At 40.0% G+C, this 25,803-nt stretch overlaps 1 protein-coding gene across 1 annotated transcript; it reads right to left on the reverse strand.

Moving 5' to 3' along the window:
- Positions 1-1,795: 1,795 nt before the first annotated feature.
- Positions 1,796-9,487, reverse strand: LOC137781567 (endoribonuclease ZC3H12A). The gene is made up of 6 exons (XM_068570412.1): positions 9,373-9,487; positions 8,263-8,707; positions 7,696-7,835; positions 4,027-4,261; positions 3,748-3,854; positions 1,796-3,624 (listed from the first exon to the last, which is right to left on the reverse strand). The coding sequence occupies exons 2-6, from the start codon at positions 8,634-8,636 to the stop codon at positions 2,591-2,593; spliced, it is 1,890 nt and encodes a 629-aa protein (XP_068426513.1). The 5' UTR covers positions 8,637-8,707; positions 9,373-9,487; the 3' UTR covers positions 1,796-2,590.
- Positions 9,488-25,803: the final 16,316 nt, after the last annotated feature.

Below are 25,803 nucleotides of genomic sequence, written 5' to 3' on the forward strand. Positions count from 1 at the left end.
GCTACTTTGAATGGTAACTGGTCTCATTTTCTTACTGTGTAAACACAAGCAACATGCAATCTCCTATTGGGTCTCAGGGTGTGTAACCTTGACATTCAGTGCTTCCCTGGGATTTATTGTGTTCACCACTGCGTCACTCTGATATCACATTTCAGATTCACACAGTTCATTTAGAATAACTTATAATGTTCTACCAGGATCATTTGTTAAAACATATTAATGTATGAATCCAAAAAGCCTGAAATAAACACATAACATTACACTTAGGTGTCACTCCGTATAAAGTGACTGTGGTCAATAGGTATTCAACAGCCAAACAATGTCTTCAGCAAATCCTTTTCAGCCTCAAAGTACAGCATTTAAGAGATAAGGGGTAAACTTGGTATGTGAGTTGTGAACTAATTTGCCTACAATAACAACACATTTTACAATCGGGGCTCAAATGTCATCTTTTCTTCACTAAACCGGTAGTGAAGCAAAATACTTGCAACACTATTATATCCTACACATGGATAAATTAAAGGATTATCTTTAAAACCACCTTTATGCACCCTGTGTTATTTATTAACTCAAGAAAGATTTTATTTTTTAAGTGCTTCATACAAAATGCAAGACTTACCTCTGGCATTACATGGCGACGGCTAAGCCAGCAGCTCGCAGTTAACTGTGCCATTAGCTTCTGCTTTGAATATTGTCTGCATAAACTTTACATTACCTTTTCTTATGGACATTATACATATTTTGTTATTTCTGTTTCTGTCCTTTGCAGCAAGCCTGGCTATGGCGCCTTTGTATCATTCCACAAACTACTGATGGCCTGGGAATGACCAGAACTGCTGATGTCAAACCTTTCATTATAATGCATAGAAAGAGTGCAGAACAGTAGTTATACATGTATGGATTTAAAAACTAATGAGAAAAGTCTTTGTATCAAAGAATATACATAAAACTGATGTATTTTCTTTTGTAATTCCCAATAAAAATATCATGTCACGACTTCCGTTGTGTGAGCGTGGACGGTCAGTGATGATGTGTTCCAAAAAGTAATTGCTGTTCTTTTGTTGAGTTAGTTGGTAGGCTGGTTTGCTCACAAAACGAGCAGTAAAGGTATTTTAACCTCACTGAGAAATGATGAATTTCAAGCTTAGGGTTGGAAAACCAAAGGTCTTTAAAACCAGTTGAGCACTATGAACTTAAATATGTTGCTGTAAATGCTCCTAAAAAGGGTCCTAAATGCTCAAACATGCTCACAATGATGATAGAATGTTACTGTTTAGCAGGCATACGGCATGGTACGATGAGAATATTATTAGTTTTTAAAGGTATTTTTGCATTAACTAAAAATTGTGATTACCATTTCTCCTCTGGGGATCATGAATGCGTTTACCGCACGCACCCCACCCACCCACCCACACACACACACACACACACAGTAGGGGCCTATTACACACACTAACCTTTCCCCTCACATAGTGAAACAAAAAATAAGTTTCTGTTAGGTTAAGCTTGCAACATGAGCTGAAGAGCATTTCTTATTTTGTAAAACCCTTGGGCTTTTTACAGAAAAATAGTTGTAGTAGGCAGGTCTGTGTGTAGGAGGCATACTTGTAAAATGTAGTAAGGGAGTTTGGGAGGAATCTTAGGCAATATGGTCTGGTGAAATGCTTCACTTCTAGAAACTTTGGAGACATTTTTAATGAATTAGCTCAGCTCAAGAAAGACTGGATAGCGCTAACCTAACTGAGACACATTATATCAAACAGTTACATTGTTGTATAATTATTTTATTCCTAGATATGCCAACTTTGCAGTTATCTCACAGTATGCATATGAGAACATACATCTGCATGTTGATGAGAATTACATTCCACAGTTAAATTGTCATTTGTCAATCGCAAAGTTATCCAAACACATGTGCAATATCACAGCAACACCTGTTCTGAGATTGTATCATGAAACTGATGCTGATTACAATATAGGGTGGTAACACACCAGCAAATTCCTTTTGCTAGTGTCAAAGCAGTGTCCTCATTTTCCTGGTGAGGTTAGGTTTCATTATGACTGGATTGACACCAGCTGAATGCATCGGCCAGCCACATAATATTGTAATATAGTGTAGTTCCACCTCACAGACAAACTATTGAACAACACGCTGTTCTGGAGAACTATAGTGAACATAAAACATAATGTAATACTTTATACATTGTTTCCTTTCTGCACAATAACTTATTTTTAGAAAGATAAATATTTGACACGTTTGACACAATATGCATCAAAGGTCGAAACTCTAAAATCTCAGTCATAAATATTTTTGGTCTAAAGGCACTTTACATCCAAATCATTGAATGATAGAGTCATATTTGAGTAAAATGTCATACAAATGCATTGCAAAGAATGCATTTATAGGAAGGCAAATTGCACAGAAGAAACGTATTTTCAATTAGATTTCAAATTACTCACACTTATAAACACTTACAAACACCTTTTAAGCCTCTCATGTGCTTCCTTGTTTGCTACGATAGAGAGTTATCACAAGTATAATGTCAGTTCTGATGGCGGAAGACGCCACGGAAGGAAATAATCAGAGGAATTAGCTGAATATCCCTCTCTGAGCCTTCAGGTTGAGGATCTCTGCAGCCAGTTTCTCCGCATTTATCACATGTGGAAACATTTCCATGACTTTATCCACCTGCTGCGGGTTAAAGATGGCTTGCAGCTTCTTACGGAGTTCCAACCTTTGTCGGTCGTGCGCAGCAGAGGACGACTGTTGTTGGTCCCAGGAGTGGTACTGTTGGCCTCCGTATAAGCAGTTGTGAGGGTGTGATGAATGGGCCGAAGAAGGGAGAACACATGATGTCCTGGCTTGGGGCAGTCCCTGAAAGGGATCTGACCAGTAATGTTGCTGATGATGTGGGGCTCCACTGTAAGGGACATGGCTGGGGAGGCTGTTTTGGTGTGGCACACTGGCCGGGAACATGTGAGGAGGGTAGGTGTCATATTTGAGTGGACCTTTGGTGACCTGGTCTCCATGGTGTTGCTGGTGAGCTGGCATGATGTGGGAACAGCACATGCAAGACTGGCTGGTGTTATTTTTCTCCAAATGCACTGGGGCATGTCTGGGCCCAGTGAGGGCACATTGCTGCTGAGGACTGAGCCTGTGGGAGTTGTTGAGGCAATGTGAATAGTCAGAGTACTGACTCTCATAAGAGCCAAGGCCAGAATCCAGGTAATCGTGAGAGATGTTGGCATAGTAATGATTTGGCATGGAGTGCAGCCCCGGCCACTCTTTCTGACCCTGGTTTCCTGTTACAGGACAGGGTATATTATTTTGGCTTTTTCTAGGATCCTCCCAGTACAGTGTATTTTCGCGAACCTGACTGGGATGTGAGTAACTTTGCTGGTCTCTTGTGCGCTCTGTGTTTGAGTCTTTAGGATGGGAAAATGCATCGTGAGCTGGCTCAAGATCAGACTGAAGCTGTCTGGTTGACAATATGGCATTCTTTTGTTCTTTTACAGTAGAAATCTGGGCTTTTTCTCTCAATTCATCAGCCAAGGACAGGTAGGACTGGTTTGACCGCTCTGGGTGGTAGAACTTACATTTGATACCGTAAGTACACTTTTTGTCTGAGGAAAACAAAAATGGACAAACAGGTACACATAAGTTATAGGTAATCTCATTTGGGAAGCAATTTACTTCATCGTCCAAAACCGCTAAAGGAATGGAGCTCTATGTTAATCAAAATTTACCATAAGGACAGAGCTGTCTCTTTTGCTCTGAGGGCAGTGGCTTCTTCCGAAGGAAGTTGTCAAGACTGGGTCCATGGCGACCGAGAGGGTCATCTGGGGGCATGAATCTGGAGGAAAAAAAATACACTTGTGACAAATCAGCTGGATGCTGCATAATAAAGCTTCCCTGATTAGACCCTTAAGATGCAATATACCCTCTGGAACCCAATTAAATATCATGCATGGAAGAAAAATGCGGATCCTCACATGCTTAGGAAGAAAAACAGGCTAATTGCTTACTTGTCATTCACAAAGGAGAACATGAGGAGTCTCTCCTCGATGCATTTCTTCCACTCAGGTCTTTCTCCTTGGAGGTCGCGGTAGGTGTCATTGGATACAATCACTCCATCGGACTCATACGCCACTTTGACAATGAAGCGATCATCATAGCAAACCACTCGCTTACCACCAACCCGGCGCGATGGAGTGAAGACCACGATTTTACGTTTCTCAAGCTCCGTCAGGATGTGTTGATCTGAAAGTTTAAACAGTCATGAGTCAGATGGATGGGGAGAGATAGTGACAAGGAGGTACTTGTATTATTATAAAGTAATAACCTTTGTTTTGTAATACGACATCTTTGCCATGATGTACAACCACACGTTCATGGTACAAAAAACACAAAAGCATTTTGAAAAAGCAGTCAATCCCAGACAAAAGACATCCGATAAGGTATAACCTTTACAAACGTTCTAATATTTACATAATATTGTATGATTTTCACTGCAATATGACTGAAAACATAATACACACACACACAGAGACACACACATATACACAAACACACACACACACACACACACACACACACACACACAAACACACACACAAACACACACACACACACACACCCCAAATGTATGCTGTTTGACTGGAAAAACTTCATCTTCCCCAGCCTTCCCAAGATCTACACTGCTGACGGCTCGGAGCTGGAGTTTGTCAGCTCCTACAAATACCTTGGCTTCTGGTTGGACTCATCGCTCTCATTAAATATACACATCAATAACCTTCTGGCTAAAGTTAAAGCCAGACTGGGTTTCCTTTATCGAAACAAGGCCTCCTTTACAGAATCTGCCAAATTAACCCTTGTGAAAAAGACCATCTTTCCTTTATTTGATTATGGCGATATCATTTAAAAAATGGCATCAAAGACTACCCTCAGAAAACTGGACACACTCCACCACTCAGCAATCTGTTTAGCCACATGTGCACCCTTCACCACCCACCACTGTGATCTCTACAGACTAGTGGATTGGCCCTTCCTCCACACCAGGCGGCGACAACATTGGCTGCTCATGGTCTATAAATCCGTTTTGGGAACGACCCCTCACTATCTCTCAAACCTTCTGCACATTTCTGTCAGCATTCACCATTTAAGATTTACTTTATTAGGCTCATCATTCCAAAAGTCCATACTGTGTTTGGTCATAATGAGATTCATTTTGCCGCCGCAAATGACTGGAACTCATTGCAAAACACACTTAAACTAACAGCTCTCACTTCTCTCAGCATATTCAAACAAAAGCTGCAGCAAGTCATAGTTGACTGCTGTACTTGTTGAACATACCTCACTTCTCTCTCTCTCTTCCATTCTATTTTTTATTTTTAGTTATTAATTTTAATAATATTATTATAATTGTTTAACTAATTATGTTGTTGTTTTTAGCCTCTTTTTATTTTTTATTTGAATGTGTTTTTCATCCTGCATTGTATCTGTGTTGTTTGTGCCTCTTGTGTGCACTGGACTGTGCTGCTGCCTCCAGGTCATCATTATAAATGAAAATTGATTTTCAACTGATTTTATTTGGTAAAACAATGGTAAAATAAAGGTAAAATAAACACACGCACACACACACACACACACACACACACACACACACACACACACACACACACACACACACCTACACACACACACACACACACACACACACCTACACACACACACACACACACACACACACACACACACACACACACACACACACGAACACAGGAGGAGCCTATTACACATGGAAGAAGTAAAATGAAACATACAAATTGTATGACTCAGCAAGATTTCATAGAGACTAGACAAGTGTGAATGGCTGAGCTACTGCCATAAAGACAAAGTACACAAACACTTAAAAGCGCTTTTCTAGCTTAAGTGCCTATGTCTCCACTTAACCTCTTGCTGTAGATGACTGACAGCAGTTAACTATAATCTACACAAAGAAAAAAACACAGCTTTACTTCCTGTTGGGGCTTTTCCAGGAATGACTGTGAGCCAACTTTTACTTCCTTGATTGAACATAGAAGCTTAGGATTACTCCACCCTGTCTTTACAGATACAGATATGAATCATGAGAGAGGATGCATCCATTTTCAAAAGATGATCCACCCATCATTACATAGTTGTTGTTGAAGGTGCCAAACTTTAGAAAAGCATGAATAGCTTGAAACCAAGAGCCATTAAGACAATCTGGCTGTGTCAGATACACCTAAAAATCTTAGGATCTCGGCTGTCTGAAAAGTAGAGCTCTTTTGTGTTCTACTGAAACAGAAACTATTAGAGTAAATTTTTCGTAACATATGCCCACACTTACAGTTGTCTTGGTGTTAGTCGGAAATCATAACTTGGCAGATATCTGGGTAATCCTCTGTTTCACAATCTTAACTGTTTCCTCATAGTTTTGTCATGTGTTCAGTAGTTCTGCCTCAGACAACATGGAAACAGTGGCCCATGGCTATTATGGTATTCATTTTCAGTTCCAGTAATATGCATACCTGCTAAAGAGTCAGTTTCAGTGGCGTTTTGATCATTATTACTTCTTTTTTTTTTTTTTTTTTTAAAAGAACAGCTCTGTTTAGTGGAACATAAATGTCTTCAGGGACAAAGCAAAGCAAAAGAAACACTGATTCCTGGAGTTCAACATTTTGGAAAATGTGCTTAACACTCCTTACAACAGCTCTAAGGCTGACTGATCAATATGTTATATCTTGTTTGTTTAATCTAACACAAGTGTAAAACAACGATTCAATTACAAGTTTATGTGCCGTTATGTGTTGGCCGGCAACCAACAGAGACTCAAAGAAGTTTGTGCTCTCCGCCAAGAAGTAGGGAATAGAAAAAAAAACTTGAAAAATGGCCAATTAATGCTTTTATTCTTCGTTCTTAGAACAGATTTAGAGTTTGGTCCTGTTCTTAGTCTTGGTATTCGGTGAAGTGCCGGTCAGCCGTGCTCCATTCGACAGAGTATTTCTGTCATCAGTAAAAATTATATTAGAATATTTATTATCTGAGCGTCAATGAGAGTGACTGGCATGCACATAGACATATTTTATCTCCTCAATGCTGGTATTTCATACTTTTATTTTGTCAGGTATTATTTGTGTTATTTGGTAAGAGACATTATTTCTTTAAGACGTTCAATAATGAAAATGGTCATAAATCGCAGTCCTAATTGGATCAACAGTGTACGTTGTGTGTTTAAGTTTAGGGGTTTGAGAACAATTAAAAATTGAGTTTAGCTCACTTTTTTTCAGTCTGGTGGTTGACGCCTCATGACAACAAATCTTTGAATTGAACTGAATGAAGTGATTTGAAATAACAAAGGAATTTGTGATTTCTACCTCTAATATCCCCATTCATCCATTCATTATCCAAACCACTTATCCTGTTTAGGGTCGCGGGGTGCTGGAGCCGATCCCATCTGTCGAGGGGCGAAGGCAGGGTTCACCCTGGACAAGTCGCCAGTCAAGTCGCCAGTCCGCAGGGCGGACATATAGACAGACAACCATTCACGCTCACATTCACACCTACGGGCAATTTAAATTCCAATTGAACTACTATCTCCTGTATGCCAAACACTACTCTGCTTGATGAGAACCATCTGTCTGCTTGGTCGTATGCACTACTTTTATCCTCACCTGTTATGGGGCCGTCCGGTCTGGGCTGCTCTTTGCGCCAAGTAGGAACAAACACCGTAATAGTACTGTGACCTCTGTCCAGAAAGAAGTTTACTGCAAGCTGGATGCCGCGACATGAGAACACTTCCTTGTTGCCATGGCTGTAAAAAATAAGCAAGGGAGAGAAGATAGATATGAAAGGGAGAAGTAAAAGTTCAGTTAATCTGTTTAAACACCACAGGCCTTTGAATGGCTTGGTTAAACTTCCTGTATAATATATCATATCTATGAAGTGGTAGAGATTTTGAGGTGTGTCCCTAGAATTTGCATATTGTAGCAGTATCCATTACAGAAACATGCACAGGCAGGGTGACCAACACCTCCTCTTTTTAAAGCAATACAACGATGCATATTTCAGAGTCGGAGTTTAATGACGCGTTGATTTACAGACACTTTACGGTCCTCAAGAAGACAACACCTGCTGCCATAGTTCAAAGAAGTAACACGTAGCTTTTAAAATTGTTAAAGAGGATTCAACAAAATGATCTATGATTCCATAATATAGGGGGGAAAGTCCATCAAGATTACCTCATCGCAACATTGCTGCCGTCAATAACAATGGGCCTTAATTCTATATCTGTGTTCTTCCGGTCCCCAAGTTGTAGATTAATTCTGTAGGGTCCAAGAGCCCAACTGGGAGGCAGCAGTGGGTCCTTTTGGCCAGTGGTGATGTCATTGCCATCAGCACTGGGCATGCATGGTGCAGCGCCGGTCCTGCTCAAAACCAGCTCTCCCAGCACCGAGTTGGTGTCTGTGCTCAGGCCCAGCTTCCTCAGAGCAGCCTTCACCTCTGCTGAGGGGTAACCCAGCTTCCTGAAGAAGTCAACTCTGAGCTGGAGCTCCTTGGTGTCCGGTTCATGCAGGTCCAACTCTGAGCTCTGGCTGGGAAGTGCCTGATCCATCCTGGAGCATCTGGGCCTCTTTTCAGCAGCATAGACGACGTGTTACACGGCCTCGGGGTGATAACGACTGACTGAAGGAAAAGGATATTTATATAAGAATACATGTTTATTTGAGATAATTTAACCTTTAGTTTTCCCTTTATCTTTCACGTTGGTGTCATTTAACCTTAACCAAAATTAGTCTCACTAAATGTTCCTTTTGTGGTTCTAAAATTACAGTAAGTTGAACATTTATGGGTTACACAGCCTCAGGGTGATATCTGACTCATTCCTGAACAAAACAACTTATTCAGTGAGGCCACCTCGAGCTCACGGATTATGTGAAGGACATTTTTGTGATTTCTGTGACATTTTTTTCAGACTATACTATTTATTGACGAATCCAGAAAATGACAAGTATCATCAATTCAAACTTGACTTGCCATTCTTTTTTTTTAGTATTTACAAAGTAGGCTATAAGTAAAAGACTCGTCCACCACCGAGCACCAGAAGAAGCAGCCCGACGTCAGGCCCACTGTGAATACACTCAGCCTGGTCAAATGAAGTCAGCTGGACGAACCAGGAAGAAACGAGCGCTATGTCGCCTGAACGGAGACATAAGCAACTCCCGTTGTGCCGTGTACTTCAAAGGACTGACGGAGGAGCCTCCGAACCGGCATTTCTACCGCTCCCCGACCGCCAGGGTCACAGGCAACGTCAACAACTCTCGGGACGCGAACCCACAACCACAACTTACCTCCGCTGTTCTTCTTCTTTCTCCTCGTTTGTCAGCAGAAGTCACTCTTTCAACTCCCTTGGATTTTGTTGACAACAGTAACTTCAACACGGTTCGGACTTCATAGCGCCGCCCTCTTGGACAATTATTTCTTTTGCTTTTCCTCTTCCTGACGGAGGCACGCCGAGCCCTGACATATTTGCATAAAGCAGAGATTAGATAAAGTGTTCGTTTTCCTCTGGCTGTCAGTCATTCACGCTGCTGGCTACACCAGTTGTTTTTTTTCTCATTCTTTGTGTGCGTGTGCGTGTGTGTGTGTGTGTGTGTGCGTGTCGAGGCTAGTTTACATCGCTTTTGTTGTTTGCCGTCGTCCCTTTAGGGGCAATAACACAGTGGCAATAAACACAGGAAATTAAATAAAATCCACTCTTAATTTTCTCTGATAAGAGACATTAGAGATGTATCACCGAAACACAAAGGCACACGTCAGGTTGATTTATAGAGCATATTTAATCAATACATATTGGCCAATATTATGTATGTAGTACATACATAATACCTATTCATATATAAAGTATGCATAGAAAATGAACACATGGCTATACAATAAATAAATACATATGAATAAGACAATATACTAGGTTATTATTTTTTTTTAAAAGAAAGCTACTTTTTTTTCCTTAATCCCATATTTATTAATGTAATGGGAATTGTATTTTCTAATTTCACATGTACCACCTAGTTCTTTTGTATTCTCTTCTGTTAAATTCAAATGAATGAAGCACAGTCAGATCACAGATTCAGAACAAAGCAACAGCACTCGAGTACCACGACTCAAGTTCAACAGAGGCAGACCTCCTTTGCCTTAGCTGACTTCAGTCACTCAGAAGGCCCAGTCAGAGTTAACATGTACTCACGGTGGTTACTAACATGCTTTGACAACCACAGCTTTCTTCATCAAGCACGGACTGCGTATCCATAAAAGAGAGCATTTGACGCGTAATTTGTCTTCATGGCATGCTAAAAAATATAAAACGATGACTTAAAAAAGCATTGCTGTTGCTGCAAGGAGAGAGATGATGGCAGAACATTTCCAATAGTGTAAATTCACAAGTGAATATATAATATATCTGCAGGGAGAATAATGATTTAATGACAGAGAAGGACTTACGGCTTGATTCTAAAAGCAAGCAGAAGTATATCCAACACAAACATGGATTATCGAACATAGAAGAAAGGCTGAAGCAGACGACCTGAAGCTGAAACAGGGAAACACACATCCTAAATAGACAAAAGACTAATAAATGAATAAAACACAGGTGTGTGGGAGAACTATGTCGGGAAAAAAGACAAAAGTAGGAAGTAAAACAAACATGACACATAAGGGTAACTTTCACAATAAAACAGGAAACAGAAACTAAAGTTTCTGATGACGGCTGTTATGTGTAACTGCTAATCCCCCAAATTACGAAATTACTTGGTGAAAAAACAACTTCTGATTAAAAAGTGTATTAAAATAATACATTTAAAAAAATTGATCTCAACTACGTCATTTATGATTGAAATTGCATGAAGAAAACAGAACTAAAGGATGAGAGGTGAGGGGAAGATGTTTATATTCTCGACCACCATGCCCTTCACTCAGCAGACACCTGATTATCAAGGATTACAAGATAAATAATGCAAACTCAAACTGTTTGAGTAGAGGGCATCCTCTCCTTTTTACCCTGTGTACCACTGTAATACTAACACATCACAGAGACTGTTTACATGCAACCGCTCATGTCTGGACTTGTACACCTCCAGAGTCAGGAAGCGGACAGGAAAGATCACTTCAGACCCTCACACCCTGGACACAGAGACAGGAACAACTTCCCTCCACTGGCCATCACTCTGATGAACAATATTTATAATTATTTTGGCACCTCTGCCATACTTGCACTACTCTGACTACTCTGTTGTTTTTATTATCTTTTTTTCTATTCATCTATAATATATATATATATATATATATATATATATATATATATATATATATATATATATATATATATATATATATATATATATGTACGACGAGAGCTGTGTCAAATTCCATGTATGTGTGTGTACACACACAAACAATAAAGCTGATTCTGATTGTTCTGTATTATGCCCACTAGATGTCCCTGTCGCTTCATGGTTTTCCTGCTGTACAACTCTCACCAGGGAGATTATGGGGATGTTGGTCTGCAGATGGTTTGGCCTTCAGTAGGCTGCTGGTTAAGATGTGAAGTTCTGTCTTGTGTGCATGTGTGCGATTGTAAACAACCCTCTGTGTACAGGGTTAATGGCACGGTCGAGTTGGGATGGCATATACAGAGTAGAGTTCCGGAGAGTGGAGAAAGTAATCATGGGCCAGTTGCCAGGCGGTTGCCTCCTCTGAGGCCCCACACCACTGGTCCCAGGTGTCTCCAAGGCCTGATATTACTGCTGGGCAATGAGCTGCAGCCAGCAACGGTGATTTGGGGTGAATACACGCTGACACGCAGACTCACATTCAAGCTCAGACTGAAAGACAGGAAGACACAGAGAGCATTGACATACAAATTCACACCTTTGTACAAGTTATCCGTGACTTTATATGTTGGAGAGTTTCCAAATACACGATGAAAAAACATCAGTTTCCACTTGGCGTGAAGGACAGTCATATAGTATTTTGTATTGAATTCAATTCGTAAAAGCTCCATTTAGTCTATAGAGTGGTTGAGTGTTTTGTTTTGTAATTTATGGTTTCATTATGTTGGAAAGCGTCATTTGCATTCAAAGAGCTATTGTTCAGTAAATCTGCAAATCTTGATCCTTTGCTGAAAATCCGTGGGCCCAAGATTGGATGAGATTAGTGCAGATTGGGTATTGTGAACATCAAACACATATTTCCTTAACATCTTGTGGGGGGGGGGGGGGGGGGGGAGTGTAGGGAGGGGCGCATTACCCTGCTCAAAGGCATATCATTTTCCTCCAGGCAGGTATAGTTTGGCAAGGCTTGTTAAACCTGAGACAGTTGATCAAATATTCAGCCAGGCTCCTTGTGCCGCTGAGAGCTTTTGGATGTCGCTGGAATAGTGCTGTGCTGATAAAACCAGCTTTGTAGTGCCTCAGTGCTGGCCTCCCTCTGCAATTCCTTTCGTCGACTGCCCGGGTCAGCCGTCTGTCGGAAAAATTAATTTTTGTATGATTTCTTTAAAAAGAACCAAAGTAAAGAAAAGGCAGCCTTTAACTGGAGTAATCCATCTTGCGCCAATGGTGTCAGAGTGATTCACGATTTCCAATTTAGCCACGGTTTGAATCTAAAGTAAATCAGGCAGGGCGGCTCCACCCTTTGTGCAGCCAGACGACAAACCCTCAGTGACAAGAGCTTTCAAATGAACATATCCCCCACATTCATCTTGTTCATTTATTGCATCAGACATCCCACTGCTTGTCCTACATAGATCAGCAAGCAAAGACCTCCTGGCATTGTGAGTGAGTGGAGAGGGGCTAAGGCATTGAAGCTGGCTAGGTGGCTATAGCCTTGATAGAAGATTGGACAAAAGAGCAGAACGGGGAGGGCCCCGATTTTAAGTCTGTGTTTAATTACATTTGCTTTGATTATTGACAGGTGAATGCCTGAACAGGAATTTAGTGACTAATCCCGCCTGCCGATTCCCGGACGTCTAGCCACCAATATTTACTGTTAAAGCATTTGTATTTGTCTTAAACACACTAATTTATTTAGGTTTGTTAGAAGTAAGATGTTTGTCAACCTTCCTACTTGCATCCTTATTTCTAAATTCTACTGTGCACATTCTCATTCCGCCATGCTGCCAAACACAGGGGACATAACTGATAGGTAAATTAATAAGACATGTTTAAAGCAGCTATAATCAATATTTTAATTTTCCCAATGTATAAAATTACGTTGAGTTACCCCCCACCCTCTACATACACACACACACACACACACACACACACACACACACACATATACACACACACACAAATAAGCTACAGATATTTAAGCATTGTCAAATCTCGATAGATTTGAAAAATATTGCAGATATTTGCTGAAAATAGGAAGAAATGAGATTTCCAAGGTAACGCATATACAAATGATACACAAAGAACAATCAACACAAGGTTGCCAATAGTACTCAGGAATAATTAAAAATGATCCTTTCTTGGTAAATGTGGAATGAATGGAAATATTCACCACAGTTCTCTGAGGTCTGATTGGGATATTTGATTTAGATTTATATTATCGGGCACTATGGGTTATTATGGTCAAAGAGTCAGTTCAAAGCTGTTCATGGGTTCATGCCAATTCCCTAAATTGCATCCATTTTCCATTGAATGCAGAGTTATGTTTATTTTATTAAAAACTGGACTTCAGTGCACGTTGTTTTGTAATTTTAGATGAATCTGAGCAGCTGTAGCTCATGTCGGTTTCATTCATGATGGCAGGTCGGATTTTCGGGTCAAGCGATGATCATGGAGCAGGGAAATCAAATAAGGGAATTGGCATGTACCGCCTGTGTATACTGCCAATTATTCCATTTGGGGATCGAACATATTTACTCACCTTTGTGGCATGTGTGCAGATAGTTGTTTTTTATTTGCACAATTGAGATAATCCATTTTTTCATGTGTTTTCTTTTTGAGAAAATACATTTTTGTACTCTGTAAACTGACCCTTTAACTGCCCAACAACCATGCAAACACGTGCTTCTTTGCTTGAAATAAATATGCTCCAGCCGGCCATAGATCATTTAAAGATCATTGTGTGTAGATGCACTGGATCCCAATGCAGCTCAAGCCCTTGCAGGTGTAACCTCAGCATGAAGCACCGGCCTTATCCAAGCGCGCCAACAATGGCATGATTAATTGTTCCTGTCGGTTCAGGTCATTTAGGCCAACATGTTATTCTGCATATTACTCATATCTGTCCCGACAAAGGCGCACATTCACAACAATGCATGAGGGTGTACAGGTACACAGAGGTGTGTGCATTACAAGTACACTTGGTCACTAGCACACACAAAGGCACACAAACAAAACCACTTCCAAAGCCCGGCCTCATCTGCGATAGCAATACATGCTCATGCAGTCAGGCAACGCTCCGAGGTATTCATTACTATTGATGTCAGAATCCACAACAAGAAGTGATGGCTGAACCTCCTGCAGTCTGTACTGTTTAAAGCCAAGCTCCTCTCCCCCAGCTGTTGCTCTTTGTCTTCACTTAGAAGGGAGACTGTGATGATTAATGCACTCTCTGCTGGGATCTCGGAGAAAGAACCTGGAGTTTCTGCTGAAGTGCTTCGCTCATATTGTGGTGATACAGTCACGCAGTATCTGCACTGTGGAGCAACGCTGAAAAATAACACATTTGAAAATCCTGTCGGTCTCGCATTCTGCCATGTGTGCTGCTCAAGATGGATTTAGCGGATGCTTGTTTGTTCTGAGCGCTGTCTGGGATGAGCTACTGTTTTTCACTTTCAGCAACTAATTCAAGCTTCTGAACTTTTACCAGCCGTCATTAATCAAGACGGTTGAGGCCTGCAGGAGAAAATTTCATTGTGTTATTAGTATTGGTGTATCATGTTGGTGGATTCGGTTTATGACTAAATAAATAATAGGGATGTTGTTGGTTGGGATGTTTGAAGATTAAATTTGACAGCATAAAAAAGGGGAAATTGTTCAATGTTGTGTTGTCTCTTCTTGCATTCAGATGTTGATTACTTTGATATCTGTTCCTCTCAGGACTCCTGTTCTCTGCTGACGGGGCTCTGTGTTGGTATTTAACCTGTAAACTGATAAACTTGATTCTGCTTGTCGGTGCTGCTGGAGGTACTGCTCATCTTGATGAGTGCAGCTGTTCAGCGATTCCCTCACTCTCGACAATGCTTGTCTCATGAAAGCCTGCTGGGGTTGGTAGCTTTGTTGTTAATTAAATAGTGCTCTAATACATTCAGATAGCTTCTAATTCCTCCTGCTGTCATGATATACAGTGAGATACATAATAATTTATGTGCTTTACTTGCAGGAAAGGTGACACATGCTAATTAAACGGTCATACTGGCAATTTAGTTTTGCACTCATATACAGTGGAGACTTGACATACTAAAAAAGGAGATGGTCAACATCCAAAAAGAAGAGGCTAATATATCTTCATGTTTAGTCTCTAGATTAAGCAAAGTTTTTAAAATGCTGGATCCTATTTCCCAGTTTTTCACAGGCTGCATAGTGCTTATGATTATTAAATAGATAAAGAAAAACAATTCAAGTACTTATAAATTAACTCACTTAGATGTGATGGATTATTGTAGGATAATTATATATTCAATTGTCTTACTTTTATGCAGCACTAACAAGACTATGTGTCTATGATGCCCTCTAGTGGCCCAAAGGTGCACTACATATAATTAGGGACATGCCTTCAGTAGCTGTAGAAATGTAGTTGAGGTTAGATAGAAACACATTAAATTGCAAATTAAAGTGTTCTTCTTCTACACGTTAAAGTAGCACAACCAACTTGACTAAGTGCCTACAGTGCCACCTAAAGTACTGGAGCGTGTGGCGCGGGGTCTATTGCGCTGTCTGTGAGTAGGACAGAACCAGAGCGCAGCCAGCGGGCGTCTGTGTTTAACCAACGGAGAGAGAAGACAGAGAGATGTGATTGGACAAAGGAGCAGGCGTCAAGCTAGCCAGGTCCTGGCTACAGAAACAAAAAGCAAGGCAGCAGCAGGAGCACAGACAGGAGACAGGAGCTTCTCAATGAGAACATAAGCTAATAGGGAAACAATATTATAATATATGTAGTATATTTCTGAAAAACAATTACAATATAAAATAGATATAACTTTGTGATTCTGTTTAGGCCAGCAGAGAAGGCCTTGCTGGCCCTGACGGCCCGCCACTGGCAAACATAATGTTTAATCTCTCCAACAGAGTGTCCTGCATGAGAAGAAAAAGAGAACATGACTAAGAAACTTTGGTTTTCCTTTCAATTTGTTGCCCATCAGCAGGCATTTTATTCTGCTGCAGATCCATGTGTGAGAAATGTGTGTGTGAGAGAGCTTAAAAGAAATGTTTGAATTGTGTTTACAGACTGGATAATAATAGCTCTTTCCCTGACCAGTTCAGTGTGCTCCCTCTTATAATTATAAGACAAACACTGAAGAGGAAAATCCACCCTCAGTGGTAAAAGGCTCAAGTGCTCAAGAGGTGTTGTAAAAAGAAACAACAGCCATCAATTTCAACTGAGGGTGGATTCTTTTGCCAGTTTATACCCACAGGGTCATGGTGGGGCGTTGACAGCTCTTGTGCTGCACTCTGTATGTGTGGGCATTAGTTTGCTGTCAGTAGCACTACATGGGGCGACTGTTGCCATTAGCTGTTAGATTTCAGATTCACACCCAGTGGGAGTGGGTTCTCAGGAGCCAAGCTGCCAACTGGCTGGGATAATGTAACATCGGCCTCGTGCCCCTTTTTTTGTCCTTTAAGACTGAACTGATTGTTCATCTTTACGCTTTCCTTCTGGCTTTTGTATATCTGACTAATGACCAAAAATAAGCTATGTTGCAACAAACAATTGATAAATCTGCTGATTGTTATTCTTTTTGATTCATTTATGAGTTGTTTTAAGTCAGCAGATGATTTTCTTAATGAAAACATTACATTTTTTCACTATATATAACAGAGAAAAGCACTCATTTGAGAAGCTGGAAGTGATACATATTTCATCAAAATAGTTGGCAATGAATTTGTGTTGATCAAGTAATCAATTACTTGAGTAATGTTTTTATTTTAATTTTATTTTGCCCTAGGAAAATACACCAGGAAGTGGGAGAAGGTCAGATTCAAACCTCAGCCTCCTTGATAAGCTACCAGGCACCCCTTGAGTATGTTTTATCTCTAAAAGAATACTAAAGAAATACATATATTGTTTTATTATCTGACGTGTAAATTGAGGTATTTACATCTGATATACAACATTTGTATTGTATACTTTAAATTTTGGTTGGAGTATTTCTTTTCTTTTGATAATTTCAGATTAGTATTAAACTTTCCAACCCATAACTGATAGTGCAACCTAAGACAACATATTACAATAAATTAAAAAAGATAGAAAATAAAGCATATTTTCCACTATAAATTACATTGGTTTTTAAAATCACACCAAACTTCATAAAACCTTCTGTAATATTGCTTCTTAATATTAGAAATCAATGCTATTCAGTAAACTCAAGCTTTGCCTGGCTCTTTCAATGACATAAAACAATCCTTGCAGCACCATTTATTGTTTCTGTTCTGGTCATTATCATAAAACATATTACTGCCATAGTTTGGCAACGCCTCTTTACCATTTGCTTGTAAATGTCCAGCTTAATTACATCAATGTGTGAAAAACAGGTTGACATTAAACAGGTCAAGCAAAGATGAGTCTGACTTCCTGGATGGATGGAGAATGGAATATGGAGGATAGAGGAATGGATGGACTGAAGATGGATGGATGGATGGATTGATGGATAGGATAAAAGTGCTACTTTCAATCACACATAATATGGAGAATCTTGAAGTTGACCTGTTAAATGAAAGAGTATTATCCCTCTTGTCATGATTAATGAAGTTCTTTGAATATGACAACTGACTCCTTAATAGCTCCATTAGGACGCCCCCAAAAGATTGATACAGTACCTTACCCATCCTGCGGACCACTATCAAGCCTTTTACTATGTGTGCTTTGGGGGCCATACTGTGTCATTTTGATGAGCTCTAAATCACTTACATCTTCCATCGAGAAAAAAGCTTAAACCAGTAAGACAGAATGATGCTTTCTGTTTTCCCCCCACTGGTTTATTTTCTAACAGTTTAAAGAGCTTTTAACCCAACACCAGGTTTTGTTTTCCTCTCCTCAGTGGTGTGTAAAAAATGTAATTCTTCCTTATCATGACCCAAACATGCAGCCATTTATCCAGCGGCTGCCAGGTTTTATTTGCTCGGCTTCAGTTCACTTGTCAGCCTTATGCCATGAATACCTAAAAAGGAATTTTGAGTGGTTAAACACAGGTAGTAATTCACAGTTTCTTTCTCTAATGAAAATGATTACCATACAATACTGTGCACATTATGTTGTTTTTAGCTCCGGGGCTTAATAGGTTGATAATTTCCTGTCATTTCATTGCCAAGAACTTTAATAGAATTTCTGGGTAATTGCAAAAATGCTAATGGGAATCGGAGCTTTTGGAATGAAAAATTGCAAAAAGCAAATACTATGAAGGCGGATGAATCACTAAACATAACAGTATTGCTAATATCATTGAGAATCAAAAGAGAATTGCACATTAGTGTGTTTCTGTGCAAGAAGCATTTACAACCCAGAATACAGAGGGAATAAATCACACAAGCGTCAAGATATTATTCAGAAAATACATACAAATTAATTGATATGATGATATGGTGCTCAGAAAAGGATATAATAACCATGCAGATAGTCTAGATTTGCAAGACATAAACAATCTTAATCTCCTGTATAGTGAGATTCTGAGTGGGAAATAGGGAACGTTTCAATTACAGTATACATGGAAAGGGCATCTCTGCAGCAAGATTGATATGTCATTCTAACAATTTCCAATTAAAAAGGGAGAATGCCTCCATTATTATTTTATTAGAAGACCTGTGCCTGAAACCGCATCGAAAGACATGCACATTTCCGGTTAAAGGTGAGAGTCCATCAGGCGTGAAATGAGTACAGCACACATAAAATAATTCTTATTTCCCGATGGCCGTCACAATTTAGCTTGACAATTATTTTAAATGAGATATGTGAGTGTATTTGTGTGTGTGTGTGTGTGTGTGTGTGTGTGTGTGTGTGTGTGTGTGTTTGTGTTTTAATGCCATTGAAACATGCAAAATAGCACTTATGTTATGGGTTCTTTTAATATGATGTGATTTAGAATGTACTTATGTTTCTCAATATCTATAAACTGGGGATATTTCAAGCATTAAGGCTTAGACAAAGGAGCTAAAGTGCTAAAAGAAAGACATAGTCCCCTGTTCAGAGTTAACGGCTCTATATACAAACAACAGATGTGTACAAGATTTCAACAACATCTCTTTTCTTTTTTTCTACCAAACAATGTCTAGTTCCAGCTAAAAAGAAAGATTACTCATTACCTGCAGGTGGCACTATACTTTCTAAACTGCAGCAAATTAAATGGATGTTATTGGTTGAGTTTTGTATCTTGTGCTTCAGTGGCGCTGTGTGACCTTATTGACACATCGTCGAATGTGCTCTTTTTCTAGTCATAAGGAGAGAAAAGGGCAGTAGTTCACATTGAAATGAACTTTTCCTGAGTATCTGCTGTGTAACTGGCATGTCATGAAAGGAATACTTATGCAAAGAGAAACGGCCTGCGGGGTCGTTACCGTGACCCAGTTCAAACTTTGCGGGAGGCAAGAAATCTCTTTTTGGCTTCTCTTCTTCTTGAATACAGTGGAAATGATGGAATACATTAATGCCAATGGAGGACTATGACCTGACACGTACATCAGTGGCAATGAATATGAGCCCAACAAATCTAAAAGAGATGGGAGAGCATTCTGTGGGTTCCCCAGTGACAGGGGGGGACTAACTGAGTGTGGAATAGCTCAAGACAGATAAATACAATAAAAAAAGGCTGCACTCCCACTTCACCAGCTTCCTCCTCCAGCTACTACATTGGACCTAATTATCCCGTGTAAGCAGCAGCCTGGGGATAAGCTACATCTGAATACTCAAAACTGTCTGTTATTCCTCACAATTTAAACCTGCGTAACACTGCTTATCAGCATTTTCTCCAGCTTCAAGCCCCCATCCCTTTTGCTGAAAAGCATAATTGTCTTGATATGCTCATCACGTACGGCATGAAATGTTGATTCCACCTTAATTATCTTCCCCAGGGGTCATCGCTGTGACTTCTGCAAAGTAAATAAAGCAGCGCTGCATCCACACAGGCGAGCCTCCCAGTGTTAGTTACCCGCCACGCTATTTTAAGTCGGAGCCCAAATGAATGCCTCGTTTGCCGTAATTAAACAAGCCACCTTGACACATTTCAACAATTAACTTTTAATCTCTTGGATCTCCCTAAATCAAAATCTCATGGTTGACGTTTATAAGTCAGTCTTCTCTGCGGCTGGGGCTCGGGTCAGTCTCATCAAATGAAATCTGAAATAAATCAAGTGAGGTAATTGAGAGTGTGAGAGGGGCTGGTCTTATCTGGTCACCCGATGTGTCTTCTAAGCAGAGCGTGATTGACTGCGGAGAAGTCAAGTGTAACTTGCCAACTGAACTCATTAGGTGCACGTTATCTATTCAGTTCATCAACACTTTAGTAAACTATCTTCACGTGAAATATCACTCAAGTGACATCGTGTAACTTTGAGTAATGTCCTCCCTTATAGCAGCGCTGTTGTACATGATTCCATCAAACGAATCAGGTGCTACCCCCAGACCCTTTGTTTCAGGCATACATACATTTCACTCCTCAAGCTGAATCCTCTCAATAAAATGGCAATGTCATGCTGGCTTACGAGAATGATGAAAGCAAAGTGAAAGCATAGTTCATATGGACATTCCCATCTGCATACGTCTTCTTCATTCTTTTTGCTCTGGAGCAAATTAAAGTTGAAGTGAAACTCCAGACATTTTTCTACACTGAAACCCAATTACACTTCACTTACTGTAGACATCTCAGCACACCGCACTCCGCATTTCAAAAGAAATTTCTCCTGGCTGTGTCATAACTTAAACGTTTTTGCAAATTTAAGATGATTCACTTTTTTCTGTTTTGACTTCCAAGAGCAGCTGCAGCACAAATACAATGATATCAACTTTGCATCTTGGGAAGCTGCTCAAAATGAATACGTCACTCTTTCAACAGAAAAAAGTGAAGACATCTATTTGGATTTGATTGAAGAAAAATGAGAGTCCGCCCACAGGACATGTTAATAGATTGTCACATTTATTGACAAGGTAAATCGTACAGTACAAGATGAGATAGACACAAATAGTCTGACCTAACGCTGTACTGAGAGCAATAGTTCAATCTTTCATGAAATACACCTCCTTGCATTTTATATTACTCAAAAAAACACCTCCAATGTTTTCAAAAACAAAAATTATATTTTGTATCACTTTTTGTATTCACCTTTATGAATATGTTTTTTGATGCAGTCAATCAACATTTAAATTTGTGCATTAAAGTCCTCAACACAGCGTGAAAGGTGGGACGAATAGTCACAAACATAAAACTTGCACTTGTCTATCTCGGGAGCTTGAGCAAGATTCAAAAAGCATCATTAAATGCCACCTGAATGGAGGATCTTTTGAATTGTTTTGCTGTATTATTACTGCATGACAAATGAGCTGGATAATGTGGAGTACAGTAAGCTCTAAAAGGAGCTGTTTTACAATTGTCTGTACACAGATCAGATTTACGCGACAGCATATTGGCTCGTGTATACAGTTTGCAACATTGGTCATCATCACTTAGGTCATGCCTGATGATGTGACGCAAATATCTCACTTCATTTCCCACAATTATTGCTTAGCCTGCCATAGAAAAAAGAAGGAATATTTAGTAGTACTTCTTTTTTACATTGTGATGTTGCCGTTATGTCAAACATCTAAGCACTTTTCAAACCACAGCACACTACTCAACACATTATATAATGTTTTTTGAAATAAAAAGAAAAACACATGGAGGCCCTGATTGTCAGCAACTAGATTTACAGTCAAGCTTTTTTAATGGTCAGCCGTACAGTAGCTCTAAAAGAGAGAGGAAACACTGTGGAGACCTCTGATCAAGGAGACTAACCCCACCTGCTGACCGGTGCTACTTCCCAAACGAGGAGGGAGAGCAGGGGGCAAATATGGCCCCGAGACAGAGGGTCTGTCACAGTGTAGCCGACGCCAGGCTGATTTCACGGTTGATGTCCCCCAGAGAGGAGAAAGATGTGTCATTACTGCCTGTAAGTATATTCTCCACCAACAGGGGTCACTCTGTGTTTAGCAAAAAAGACAGTCAGCTGATGGGAGAAATAGTATCAAGAGGTGTAAAAGTGTAACCAGGATGTAGCGTGAGTGAAGGTGAGTTTGGACAGAGAATCACACTGGCGAGAGTGTGTGGTCAAGGGGGAAATGACACAGGAGATGAGTGTGGACATTTCGGGGGAGAACGGATTGATCCGAGCAAATGAACCAACCAACGGTCAGATGGACAGGTACAGAAAGACAAAGGGACAGACAGGCAGTCGGGGCGAGGGAAACGCTGCAAATCATTTGGCCCAAACTGCTCCACTGAAAACTGGTCAGTGGACCAACTGGAAAGTTCCAAAAATCCCACTAACTCAGTGATGACTATGGTGCTATGATCCTCAGGGAGTGAAAAGGATGGATTAGTCCATTTCTATTGCTTGGCGAACGCATCCAACAGCCCTGTCTGCTCATCAATCATTCACAGTATACTTCTATTCCCCAGTAAGCTGCCCCCTCATCCTCTCTTTTCTCCTTCCAAATTCTCTCTTTCCTTTTGCCATTCTTCTTTCGCTCTGTCTGTTCTCCATTGTCAGTCCTCAGAGCCTCGGAGCACAAGTTGAGATACATTAAAGATGAATGGGCACGGATCTTCCCATAGGATCCTGTCTTAAGTTTTGCGGAGTGAAGTCTGTTTCTCTGTATTGGTTAAGACTTAATGTGACGTGAGAGTTGAAAAGTGTTTTCAAGGTAACCCTCCTCCCTAACAATTAGCGGGAGCTTAGGCATGCAGCCAAAAGATTTTACTCGCAATTTAGCAGCCATGAAAACCCCTCGTTAGAGAGCGGCACTTTCATGTACCTGCTTACAACACTGCTTCAGGTAGCATGGAGTATAGTGGAATAGAATGGAGTACCAGGATAGAAACCACCCGCTCTCCAGAGACACAACAAAGCTTTTTGTAGTGCAGGGTTCAGCCACAGAGCAGTGGCTTTGCAAAAAAATAAACATCACCATATATTCCGTCCATGCTTGAAGTACAAATATTGGCCAGCAATTGATGTGGGTTAATATCTACAATATTACTAGAGCCTCGCCAAATATAGCCTCACCAAATATGTATGATTTAGTTCACCACTAAATACAATTTTGATTTTGTATGTATACCAATTAATTTCTGTTGCAAATGAGAAGCCAGCCCATTTGGATTAATAGGTAATGCATTTTGAAAACCCTTGCTGTTTAACTCATTGTGCTTCCCTTCTCCCCCTCACCGACATCATTTTTTAGTGGAGTCAAAAAAATAAATGAATGTTTCTTCTCCACTCAGAGAGAGATAGGAAAGTAATTCCACTGTTCCCCCCTATTTATTTGAGGAGCAAATGGATTTCCAATGCAAGCTACCATGCTCTCCATTTCCTAACAGATGTTTGAGTGTCTGCATTGCATCCTGGGTGATTAACCCTGGATTTCGTTCGACTAAATTTGGATGCTCCAGATTCTCGTTAGCGCTGTTATGGGATCTAAGTGCTCGCACGCAACACTGAGGTGCTTCCTTATCTATTTTTGATATCTGCCAGTGGAAGGGGAAGTATTCAGATCCTTAAGTTCAGTAAAAGTACTTCCTGTGTACTGTGAAAATACTCCATTACAAGAAAAAGTCCTACACCAAAAATGTGACTATAGTGAAAGTATGGAATGTAAACAGTAAATTGTATTCAATGTACTTACTAGTTAAGCACCCAAAGCAGAAACATGTCCTGTCAGTAATAACCTATATTACGTCTCATAACACGAGACTTTTTTAACTCCTGCATCAATTTAAAGGCATGATTTTACAGTTATAGTTAGTGAAATTGATTATGAATACACAACAAAATACCAAAGTTCATTAAATTGATCAAAAATATGTTTCATTGCTCATAAAGGACATTTTCAATTTGTAAGAGGTGTGTTGCGTTATTTCTTTTTTTAGTTACACAATGTAAATTACATAATCTAAGGGTTTAAAAAAAACCCTCTTCCACACACACATTTACCGAATTTGCATCTTGATTGAAAATCCCATGTCCTTTATGGTTCACATCAAAATGATCAGAGGATGCTATTATGTATATTTTAAACGGGTAGCACTTTACACTTTAAACATTTTAAAGTGCAATACTTTAAAAATACTTGAATCCACTCTAATCCAAGTAAAACGTGTAATGTTTTGCATGTGAAGGGATTGTTGTCCTACCAGAGGCAGTTGTGGCACATTGCAATACACACCAGATTAGCACATGTTAAACATGTCCCACAGTCATCCTGCATACTCACATAAAAGGAAGAAGCTCAGATAAAAGCTCTTTGTAATCATCTTGACCCAAACAAACACAATTCCAACACCAAGCAACTATCCAAGCACACATAAAAAAACAAACACAGCGGTGCTAGCAGATCTACCGTGCATAGGGGTGCTATCTGAATGAAGACAACTGAAGACAACTGAATACAACGCTGGAGTATGGACCCTGTCCAACGCTATAAAAGGCTTCAGTCGCTCAGTGGTAGAACAGGGTCATCCTTTAATCAAAGGATTAGAGGTTCAATCCCCGGCTCTGCTTGTCCTTGTGCAAGATGTGCCCCTGCGGTGTGTGAATGGGTATGAATGGTTATAGTCCTGAAAGGCAGATGACACCTTGCATGGTAGCCTCTCTTCCATTAGTGTATGAATGGGTGTGAATAGGTGAATAATGGCATGTAATGGTAAGGTGCTTTGAGTGATCAGAAGACTGAAAAGGAGCAATACAAGTCCATTAATTTAGCACAAGACAGACCAATAAGTTGTAATTCTAAAAAGCAAAGTTCCTTCTGGAGTATTTACAGCTACCCGCAAAAACAGTATGTTGTCATGAAAGCTGGGACTCAACACAGTGGAAGTCTTACTACTTTCTGAGCAAAACTCACTGAACGAGCAACCAAAGAACAGAATAAATGTGCTTAACTTACAGTAAAAACTTTAATTCATGTCACTTTTCATTTTGCTGTTTTGTGTTGTTTTGTAAAATTCTTTACGAGAGCGTATACATCCTGCTAATGTCTCTAACTCTTTTTTGAGTTCCATTCACCTGTATTTATTGGCATAGCGGCGCATTTATTGGCATGGCGGAGCATTTCGAAGGCCGAAGTGCAAAACTTCCAAAAAATTGTTGTTTTCTTGCGGAATGCTATTTGTTACTTTGGCCATCGATTTGCCTTTGAGTGCCTTCCTCAAGCGTCAAACAGCCTTCTTCTTTCCATGTGAAAACACAGTCTATGTTTCCATTTGGTGGATGGATTATGGTACTACACACATATTAAAGGCATCGTCCTTCAGTACAGACAGAGACTTTAAAAAAAAAATCTTACAAGTTTGACCTTTATTATGATACCAAGAT

This window comes from Clinocottus analis, unplaced genomic scaffold (assembly GCF_023055335.1).
Source record: "Clinocottus analis isolate CAN_PGR_092001 unplaced genomic scaffold, fCliAna1.0.p SCAF_9, whole genome shotgun sequence".
NCBI classification, from domain to species: Eukaryota; Metazoa; Chordata; class Actinopteri; order Perciformes; family Cottidae; genus Clinocottus; species Clinocottus analis.